The sequence below is a fragment of the Asparagus officinalis genome, chromosome 1 (assembly GCF_001876935.1).
Source record: "Asparagus officinalis chromosome 1, Aspof.V1, whole genome shotgun sequence".
In the NCBI taxonomy this organism is placed as follows: Eukaryota; Viridiplantae; Streptophyta; class Magnoliopsida; order Asparagales; family Asparagaceae; genus Asparagus; species Asparagus officinalis.
In genome coordinates, this window is record NC_033794.1 from 91,543,334 (window position 1) to 91,554,517 (window position 11,184).

The 11,184-nt window shown below is 37.9% G+C and overlaps 2 protein-coding genes across 2 annotated transcripts in view; one reads left to right on the forward strand and one right to left on the reverse strand.

Moving 5' to 3' along the window:
* On the forward strand, positions 561-5,571 carry LOC109827999 (probable LRR receptor-like serine/threonine-protein kinase At1g14390). The gene is made up of 7 exons (XM_020395025.1): positions 561-1,979; positions 2,083-2,216; positions 2,616-2,859; positions 3,214-3,428; positions 3,515-3,564; positions 4,543-4,663; positions 5,107-5,571. The coding sequence occupies exons 1-7, from the start codon at positions 833-835 to the stop codon at positions 5,341-5,343; spliced, it is 2,148 nt and encodes a 715-aa protein (XP_020250614.1). The 5' UTR covers positions 561-832; the 3' UTR covers positions 5,344-5,571.
* LOC109828004 (ubiquitin-conjugating enzyme E2 2) overlaps positions 6,121-11,184 on the reverse strand; it is a 10,836-nt gene continuing 5,772 nt past the window's right edge. Inside the window, exon 6 of the mRNA XM_020395031.1 lies at positions 6,121-6,504. Within this exon, the coding sequence (XP_020250620.1) occupies positions 6,376-6,504 (129 nt within the window). The 3' untranslated portion in view covers positions 6,121-6,375. The remainder of the gene's footprint in view (positions 6,505-11,184) is intronic.

The window sequence follows — 11,184 nt, forward strand, 5'->3', positions numbered from 1 at the left end:
TCGATTCCCATTTAAGTGGGAATGCTCATTCCCTATCCTTTCATTGGGAATGCTCATTCCCGCATAAAGTTGGAATTGATGAGAAGTGGGAATGGACATTCCAACTTCAAAAAAGATGGTGTGTTTGGTAGGAAGGAATGAGAAGTGAGAATGATCATTCCATTCCACCTCATTCCCGCGTACCAAACTAGACCTAGGAGTTAAGCCGGGATGCTATAGATAACCTCTTGGAACTATTAAGTAGGGCATTTAATTGCACCAATGGAGACGAATACAACCCACATGGGATTAGTTCTATCAAACATTCAACCAAACGATTAGCTGGCGTAACCTAAGGACACATGAAAGGAAGCCAGATCAAGAAAGGTAATTAGGATGCACGATAATGGAGCTAGTAAGGTACAATTTTAAAGATTAAGCAAAATTAACAGTCCCCGCGACAAAAATAAATAAATAAAAATAAAAAGAAAAAGAAAAAGTTCGCGCATGGAACCCGCCTGAAGTCACAACTAGCACGTGACGCCGGCACCCGCCTTTGCTGTAAAGCCAAACTCCCCTTTCTTCCTCTTTCCAAGGGCGACACCCTCCCCTGTTCCTCTTCTCTCTGCTCTGTTTCACTCCAAAACTCTCTCTCTCTCTCTCCTCTCTCTCTCTCTCTCATTGTATTCTCCTCAAAATCCTCTGAAATGATGAGAAGTTGAGAACACATCATCGACATCAAGTTTTTTAAAATCAAACTTCCTGTTTTGCATCCAATTCAACCTGAACTCTACATATCCTCAAAAACAGAGGGGGGAAAAACACAATACCCATTATCGAACTCATCGAAGAGATGGCACCTCTACGCCCTCTCCTCTTTCTCCTCCCCTTAATCTTAACCCAGAGCCCTCAAATCTCTTCACAAAACCTCTCACCTTCTCAAATCAAAACCTTGTTTCGCCTCCAACGCATGCTTGAATACCCTCCCTCCCTCTCTCTAATAAACAATGCGACCAATTTCTGCTACCTCCCGTCCTCTCCCTTACTCTCAATCTCTTGTTACGGTACTAGAATCACCGAGCTCGAAATCAATGGCGACAGCTCAGCCCCCTTATCTCCTTCTTTCTCTGCTGATTCTTTCTTCACTACTCTCACTAGGCTCCCAAGCTTAACTTCACTATCCCTTGTTTCCCTCGGACTTTGGGGGCCGTTGTCTCCGAAGATCGCTAGACTTTCTTCCATAAGAGACCTCAATTTGAGCTCAAATCACCTCTATGGAGAAATCCCAGCTGGGATTTCTTCAATGGTTAACCTTGAGAGCCTTGTTCTTAGTGGCAATTCGTTCAATGGAACAGTGCCTGATCTTAGAAGCTTAGCAAACCTCACTGAGTTAGTCTTGAAGAACAACTCCTTTGGTGGTAATGTTCCAATTGGGTTTGCTTCATTTGATCAGCTTCAGAAGCTAGATTTGTCAATGAATCAATTCAATGGGAAAATACCCCCTTCTTTGTTCTCTCTACCGTTAGTACGCTACATGGATTTGTCTAGAAATAGGTTTGCCGGAGTTCTTCCTGCAAAATTACTTTGCGGGGATAATCTTGAGTTTGTCGATATTTCGAGAAATCTTTTGATGGGTGGATTGCCTTCTTGTTTGAGTTCTGATTCTTCAACCCGGGTTGTTTTGAAGTCATGGAATTGTTTGAACTCGGTAGGAGATTCGAGGTACCAACACCCGAAATCTTATTGCAGTAGAGATCCATTAGCTGCAGTTTTACCTTCTCCAGAGAAAGAGGAAGGGTCCAAGAAGAGCAAATTAGGCCTTATATTGGGAATTTTGGGAGGGATTGTAGCTGGTGCTGCGCTTTTGTCTTTAATGGTGTTCTTGATTTTCAAGAAAGCAAGACCAGAGGACGTAGGAAGTGTAAAATTACCAAAACCCATCACCCAAAAAACATTGAAAACATCGGTTCAGGTCTCTCCCAGAACACCAGCAGACACAAATACGTGCAATTATACTTTGGATTGATATGTCTATGGTTACAGTAGATTTATATGAATAAAGATATCCGAGTTTAATAAATCTAATGGGTTTGATTTTTCTAGGGCATATGTCTCAAGCAGTGAGGATTGGTACGCTCGGGTTGACGCCTTATCAGGTATTTACAATGGAGGAGCTCGATGAAGCAACAAATGGATTTGAGGACTCAAATTTGGTCTCTGATGGCCCTCAAGGACAGGTAACATGGCTTTCATGCAGTTTAATCTAATTAAATGTTGATGCTAATGCTACGGCAAAATAGTAATCAAGCTATTCATTGAACCCTGGATATCCACATACTGTTACTCCCCAAAATGAATGTTGGTTGACAACATGATTACTCCCCAAAATTTGTAGTTTTCGATTTTATGGAACCTATCAACCCTTTGGGATTTATAGCATCAGGGTATATCCACACTAGTCAAGCATTAACTTGCAGCATGTGGTAAACAGTACTCATAGTTCTACTTACAGTCTACAAGCGAACTCGTAGAGATCTCCTTTTGAATCATAATTTCAGAATGTTTTTTTTTTTTCCATCACTTCTTTTATATCTGAAGTCATTTGAAGGTTCATATGTTTGTTCGATTCCTGACAGTTTTATAAAGGCTGGCTCCAAGATGGATCCACAGTCATGATCAGAAGTTTGAAGTTAAAACAGAAGCTCTCACCTCAGAGCCTGACACAATACATGGATGTAATCTCAAAACTCAGGCATGTTAATTTGGTCAGCATCCTCGGACATTGCATTCCTAGCATCCAAGACAACACAAGCACCAACGACACCCTCTTCCTAGTTTATGAGTCCGTTTCAAATGGAACGCTTAAGAGTCATCTTACCGGTAACAAAATGCAAACTAGTTCTTTATGCTATAATTTTTCAAAAGGGGTTTGTGGATAGACCCCTGTGGTATCGCTGTTTTGAAACTTGCTACCCTTCTAGTTTTATTGTTGTAGATAGATCCTTTGAGTTCATTTTTTAGAACTCTCTTACCCTCATAGAAGAGACGATTGCTTTTGGACAGATAGACCCGCTGAAGAGTCAAAAAAAAAAAAATCAGGGGCTCTATCTGCGATAATAAAAGTAGAGGGATAGTAAGCTCAAAACAATGATACCACAGAGCTGGTATCCACAAATAACCCTTTCCAAAATAGAGGGCAGAAGGCGAAATTTACTTGTTCCTCTAACTTTGTAGAATGGAGAAAGAGAGAGATGCTGAAATGGCCCCAGAGAGTATCAGCAGTAATCGGGGTTGCAAGGGGAATCCAATTCCTGCATACTGTAACTATACCTGGAATTGTTGGAAATGATCTTGGCATTGAGAATATTATGTTGGATGAAACACTGACGGCAAAGATCAGCAACTATAATCTACCCATGCTATCAAAGAACAAGAATAAGAATAATAAGGTAACTATTTGAAGGTACAAAAGTTGAATTTAGGATTTAATCTTTACGGTATACATTTTAGCCAAACTTTTTGTTTTGTGTTTCAGGTAGGTTCAGAAAGCCCTTTCAGCACATTGGAAGAGAACGATCGAGGAAGGTAAATGTTATCGCCTATTTGATTCTAGGACCAGTAGAGTTCACTTGTGGTTTTTACTTGTTCACTGTCGAGAATCAATTTTTGATGGCGACATATGCATGCTTCAGAAAGATGGAATACCAATCGAAGTCTGAGTAAGCTAATAACAACTGAGGCTCTGTGTACCAACTTTTTTATATTTCGGATATACCTTGAGATTCGTGTTGGGATGTAATATAAATGCTATCTTCGAGATACGTCTTAATATATATCACACACAAGTACGAATCTCAAAGTTAAATTTATTAAAGAACAAAACATTGGTGCACAGTCCTTGGTCTATTTATGTTTATTCTAGCTCTCTTCATTAAAACATTAGAAATATTGTTGAAGCTCCGACTAATATTGCTAAATGAAAGTAATGACGTTAGCAAGTACAGATTACTATAACTATTACTATATGTATATATCTTTTTCAATTTGGGATTATCTCAATCGATGATAATCTTATAAATCAACAATAGTAGCAAATTTTGATATTTTATTAAAAAAAAATACTAAATAGAAGGTGGAAGGAGATGAATGCCAAATTTCTATAATATTGACGTTGAGAAAAGTGTTGTCATACACTACTAACAACCCCTAATAAAATGTTTAAAGTGGCATATACATACTATGTCACAAATTAAGGTTGATCCCTCACGGTGACAGTGACAGTGAACTAAGGTTTACACAGAAGATTATGAGTGGTGGGATTAAGATGTGGAAAACTAGGAACAGAAATTTTAAGAAAACTATGCCATTCAATGATGATAGATGTAGCTTTCAGCTAAAAAAGATGAATGTGGTGTCTTTCATTTTCTACAGCCAGCAGATGGTTATGGTTTTGTTTTGTTTTGTTTTTAGAAGCAGGTTATATATTGCTGAAGTTGGAAAATTTCAGGACAATTCAGATTTCCATCTTGAATCTAATTATTGTATTTATCATTTGTTTGACAGTATTCGTAGTTTAGAGCAAGGTGAAAAAGAAGACGTTCATCAGCTGGGTCTGATCCTCTTAGAAATAATGACGGGTAAACCCCCAGGATCCAAGCATGAACTGGAGGCGCTAAAAGTCGAGGTATGTTGATCTTTTCCCTTCATTAAGTTTTTTATATGAATAAATAGATTACGATGATTATTGTCTTATTAAAATGTAAAAATACATACTATCGTGGGAATCAAAATATTAACGCATTTCCTCTCAACGCCAAAAATCTATCAGTGCTTTCGATTTGTATGCTACAGATAGAGGCTCAGACCTGATAGATGATGAATAAATGAATCAACTGTTAGAGAATAAATGAAATAACTGTCAAAATATCACAAAATCCCCCGTTAAGAGAAAAACTCTTAAACTAATTATGTTACTTTCTAAACCTTTTCACTTGAGGGTTTCTTGTGAAGTACCCTTAAGTGCAGGTGCTTTCTACCTGAACTTTCAAACTATCGCAAAAACTCCCTCTAAGTTCTGTTAGAAAACCCCCTACTAACGCCATTGGTAAATCTTATGATGTTCGACAGCTGCAAGATTGCTTGAGCGATGGCCCATCAAAACTGCGGGAGATCATCGATCCCACAATCCGAGGCACGTTTGCTTTAGACTCCTTACAAACGCTAGTCGCCGTTGCTCTCAACTGTGTAGCAAAAGATCACAGAGAGCGTCCATCGATAGACGACGTCCTGTGGAACCTGCAGTACTCTGTTCAAGTTCAAGACGGCTGGACCAGCAGCGATAGCCTCAGCTTTCATGGGTCATAATTTAGCTCACTGAGCTATAATGTTCTTTGTTTCGGGCTTGTTCAGTGTTTTGAACGGTAACTTGCTACCGTGTGAGATGATGGCAGCAGGTCTTTGTATATTTTGTATCTTCTATGTTAAGACTTAAAAGAGGGTAGTAAGAGAGAGAAAATCTGTGGCTCTAGTTATTAGTCTGTGAATGAAACGCATCCTGAATTCAGATATGAAAGGTTAATTAATTTTATTTTATTATTTTTCCCCCTTCAAATGAAACGCTCATGATCTTGTACCTGAGATCTCCCATTGTTCAACCCATGTTTTCTCGAAGTACGTGTTAGTTTTCCCTAGAAATTCATTAACTCTTGCATACTAGCAGAAATAGCTAAAATGAGGAAAATAGGAACCTAAAGGAAATGATGATAAGAAAAAAGGGCGGCAGGGTTAACTACAAAAACAATAAATTTCCACAATATTAACATTCTACTAATTCAATTTTACTAGACAGTATTACCTGCAACAATTAATTAAATCCTCAGATTGCATCTAAATAATCCAATACGGTCATAAACACCAAGGATATCTCAGTTAAAATGTATGCCCAGAACTTGTCATATCTGAGATCAAAGCCAGCTAAAATTTTCTTCAAAATATTCCACCCCGGCTGTAAAATTCTTGAGAAAAATTAACCTACAATAATTGAAGAGCAATAAACAAAAAGTACGAGGATGGACCCAAAGAGATTCTGCAGCCCATGAGTACAGCTCTTCAATAGGCAAAAACTGTGATGGAAGTACCAGAAACAGAGCAAAGGGAATCCACAGCACATGGCTCAATAATACTCCGCAGTCACATAGGAGTTCAAATATCCAGAAACATATGCATTGCAAGCCAAATATACAGCAAACAAGGAAGATATATCATCATCTGCATAGGAATACAAATATATATATCTAAGGTTTGATAATTTTGATCATTTTGGTTGGATATAGGCAGAATCATCATTTTTTTTTTTTTGCATCATTGCCAGGAGCAAAGCATGTCAATTGTCGACCATTAATCTGCTGTCCAACTCTGCTCCACTATTTCCCTCACTTTCCTGTTGTATTCTCGTTTGTTCTCGCTGAACATGCGAGCTGCTTCAGAATTTGCTGGTGAGTTGGGGTTTGGGTCACAAAGTAGTGACTGCAACAGGTGCAAATGAATATGAGTTTAACATTCCACAAATATTTATGTATTTAGAGTATAATAGCGAAACACATAAACATAGGGCCCTGTAATATTGCACTTTAGAACTTACTGCATCTGTGGTTTAATTTTGATGGATAGACTCTCCGAGTGAATTTTTTTGACTCTCTTACCAATAAAGAAAGAGTTGTTTTTTGACAAATAGATCCCCGAGTGTAAAAGAAAAATAAAGTTTCACTCAGGAGGTCTATCTGCCAAAGATCAAACCGCATAGGGTTAATAAGCTCCAAAAGAGCGATATTACAGTGGGTCTATGTCTATGTGCAGTTCGCCCTTTACATAATTACTACAGACAAGATTCACATCGAAATATGTTCCTCATAAACAAAAGATAATTCAAATCCCCTAACTTATCAATTCTAGAATCTATTGTATATGCAGGTAATATTCCATTTAAGTCCACACATTATTATCCCTATTTTGCTCGTCTCACCTTCAGTAGGCATCATTTGAAAATTTAGAATGGGAGATACTTATTTTCTTAAAAAGGTTAAGGATGCATGTCTAAGTCTAGCCCATAACAACCACTGGCCTTGCTGAGGAGCTGGTTGGGCTGTCAGAGACCGCAAGTTCAAATCCTCTAAATAACCAACCAAAAAAACAGGAGGTGAGGAGATCCTGCAGTAATTTAAAAGCAGTTAATGGCAGCTGCTTCAACTTATGGAAGCTTAATGACCTTAGATCAGAAAAGGACAACCTATTGTCTAACTCAAGATTTAGAATTTAATGGTGATTAATGAAAAGCAGCTATTTCGCCATCAGGCTTGAAGGGGGTATCATGTTACTGTTAGGAAACTGTTAGGAAACTGTTAGGAAAATATTAGATCAGAGTTTGGACGCATCATTCCTTATCATCCAAAGGCTAACCTTGTAAATATTTTGTCAGAAGTCTGCATTCGTCTCCAGAAATACATCAGATGGATAATTACCATAACCAAACTATCAAGTCTTCCCTACCTAAAACAAGTTAGCCTCATACTCTTTCATGAATCATTCTTTTAAGGATAATATTTATAAGAACAAAGATTTTATCACATCCTCAAATCACTAGCAACTGTGTTACTTTCAATCTTTTTTCTAATTCATGAATGTGGCCATGAGTGCCAATCTTACAGGATGCCCTAGCTCTTTGATGTGTGCTTCCCCACCACATCTGAAGTCCAAACTGCTCATCCTTTGACTCATCTCATGAACTCCTATGTTCGTCCCTCACGGTTTATACCACAGATTCATTTGTCATATTGTTTAGTTTAGCTTTCTTATGCCTAACATCTTAGACCATAAAGCATTGGCCTTTTCATCACCATCTTAGTGTGCAATATGCACCTCTGGAAGTTCTAATACCGATATAAGCACACACTCCATTTAATTCACCCACCTCAAATCCTTCAAGTTATTTCTTCATATAGATCTCTCTGAACTTCCAGGTCATCAGCACGCTAGTCACATGTCATCAACAAACACCAGCTCTATCATAGTCAATGTGTTTCATCTGTCCACCAAAGACCAAATCATTTTCACGGTACAAAATCGCTTGATCAGTAATCCTCTCAGGGCTTTAGTTCATAATACATGAAGTTTTCTTCCATTTTACTAAGTTTTATGCAGCTATTCTCATTTCCCAATGCTTCTACTGTAAGATATGATTTTTTGATTCCCCTTGATTGCAAATGTCTCATTCGCAAAAAAATATTTTCCAACACCTCTATAAGATGACAGTCATTGTTCTGTCACATTAGCAACCAGCATACTGCTTCGTCCATACATTGCTTCGTCCATGCAACAATGACCTAATGCATGACAACCATAAAAGGGATAAAGGGAATGTTTGCTGCAACCCCGATACTTTCACGAGCAGAAATGTGCTTTAACCTTCAAATATGTCTAAAACATGAATTTCTTCCCTCAAAACCCCACTAAAACTACTATAGTTATACTATATCATAAGCAGTCTAAATTAATAAGTGCATGAATAACCTTCAAAATATGTCTAAAGAAGGAATTTCTTCCTTCAGAACCGCACTAAATCCGCTCTGTTTATTTAATTAATATTAGGGGGAAATATTTACTGCCTACTCACCATGGAACTCAATTTATAAGAAAAAACAAAGTGAAGACTTTCCATGAAGTGCAGCCTTATTTTGTTAGATAATTATAATGTAGGTCTGCTTAGATCTAGGTTACACGAACACTTCATTTCGGGTGTTGTATCCTTGTCAGACACGTGTCGGACACTGATTCACCAAGGAATAGACACGTGCGGTTCATAGCAATACCAAATCCCCCCATTACTTGTAACCCTAAACTAGCTTGTTTGGTATATCGTGCTCAAAACCAACAGGTTTTTGGCCTGAAAACCGAAGCCATTACTAAAAATTTGAAAAATATCCATCATATCTCATGCTACCAAAACTAAACTTTTGTTGTCATACCTTAATTCTTTGTTTGCTTTAACTTGATTCTTAATTGTCATAGATAGTAAAAGAAACATACAAAGTTATGGGTATTTTAATTATAAATATATCGACAAAGACACGCGCGTATGTGCGCGCGCGCCTACCATCCCCGTATCCTACATATTACAAATTTATCGTATCCCATGTCCGTGTCCACACCCGTATCCATGAAACCTAGGCTTAGATCTACCCATAATTCTAACAATTGGTAAAATCTATCTAATAGGATTGCTGATTTCTAATACATTTTTATAGGGCAAAAAATAGGTATACTCTGAATGTATTTTATGTGCCTATATTAGGGGTGAGCACTGTTCGTGCACACTGAATTTAACAGACTGGACCGCCCAATTTTAGGTAATTCGGTTCGGTGCTAGATGTTCGGTTCGGTGCATGTTGGATGAATCTCAAACCAAACCCTCCGAACTAAGGTTTTAAATATCAGTTATCGGGGATTTATCAGACGATCAAAATCCATATCGGATAGCAGATATTGGGGATATATCAGGAGATAAGTAGTATTTATCGGAGTGACGTTACCAAATAGCGATATACATAATATAATATTCTAAAATATAATCTAACCATACTTAATGAAATATGAACATACTAAAATGTAAATAATTATGTTTAGGATTACTAACTAATGGTAGAAACTCGGGTCGGATCGAGTTTAAAGTGCATTGAATAGGTACTCGTTACCCAAAATCAAAACTCAAACCAAAGGCCAATAATTCCGATTTTTGGGCCGACAATATTGGCTGATAACTCACTTTATCGTTGCATTATCGACGATAAACATCCAAAAATGATAACTGATTTAGAATCAAACTTATCATAGCGAAAGGGCCCAAAAAACGATAAATTGCCGATAATATCAATTTATCAGGCGATATTTAAAACATTGCTCCGAACCAACCAATATCATAATCATATCCAAACTGAAGTGCATCGAAATCTAATTACTTTGAGGACAGTTCCTTTCTATTCAAACCCAGCCAGATCTCTAATTCTATCAAGTTAGTTTGGATGATTGTTGTTGGCCTATAGTGCTCGAGATAGGGGTGATTTTGGATAATTGCTTCTGTTCAACAAAATTAATCTCTATTAGAAATAGATGCAAGTATATCATCATTTGTAGATGGTTTCATTGGAGTATAGTTGCCTGTTACTGTAGTTGTAGATGCTATATTGTACCACGTGAGCTTTAACTGGTCTAGCAGATAATTCAGTATGAGATTGAATATGTTTGACAGTTGTTTGACTAATCAAAAGTTAAACCAATAAAGTAAATCAAATTTTCATATTATTTCAATAACTTTCATCACAATGCAAACACCCCGACTGCACCGCACTGATTGGAACTGCATCGGTTCGGTGAGGTTCTAAATTCGAAGCAGTTCAATTAGGTTTGGCTAATTTTGGTCAAAACCGACCTGTACCGACCGAATGCTCAGCCGTAACCTATATATCATAGTGTGAAAAATAACAAATATACCAGGTCATTGCAAAAGCAACATAAGGTCCACTAGGGTTGGGCGCGAGATGGGTCGACCCGCAGGCTAACCCGGCCCAGCCCTCCATGGGTCAAAACCCGGCTCGGTTTGTAGTGGATCGGGCCCGACCCGACCTGTGATATACCCGGGTCACGGGCCGGGCTAGGTCCAGCTCTAGACCCGGGACTAGAGAAATAGGTCCGACCCACCTTAACCTGGCCCACCATCGACCCGGCCCATCCTAGCCTAACCCGACCCAAAATTTTAATTATTAGCTTTTTAATCTTCAATTTTTAGTTAACATTTCTTTCTTTTTTTCTCTTGTATTTATAATTTAAAACAAGCCGGGCTAGGTCCAGCTCTAGACCCGGGACTAGAGAAATAGGTCCGACCCACCTTAACCTGGCCCACCATCGACCCGGCCCATCCTAGCCTAACCCGACCCAAAATTTTAATTATTAGCTTTTTAATCTTCAATTTTTAGTTAACATTTCTTTCTTTTTTTCTCTTGTATTTATAATTTAAATTTAAACTAAAGAAAAATTATTAATTTCCCGTGGAGACGTAGGTTTTTCTTCGAAGTCTGAACCACATATATCTTTGTGTTTGCGATATTTTTCTGTGTGATATTTATCTTTGTATAATGTGTGTGCATATATATATAT

Excerpts from the sequence above, each read along its gene's own strand:
- LOC109827999 (XM_020395025.1), top strand. The coding sequence starts at position 833 with ATGGCACCTCTACGCCCTCTCCTCTTTCTCCTCCCCTTAATCTTAACC. Across the intron at positions 1,980-2,082 it reads CAGAACACCAGCAGACACAA|GGCATATGTCTCAAGCAGTG; the intron begins ATACGTGCAATT and ends TGATTTTTCTAG. Across the intron at positions 4,664-5,106 it reads TGGAGGCGCTAAAAGTCGAG|CTGCAAGATTGCTTGAGCGA; the intron begins GTATGTTGATCT and ends GATGTTCGACAG.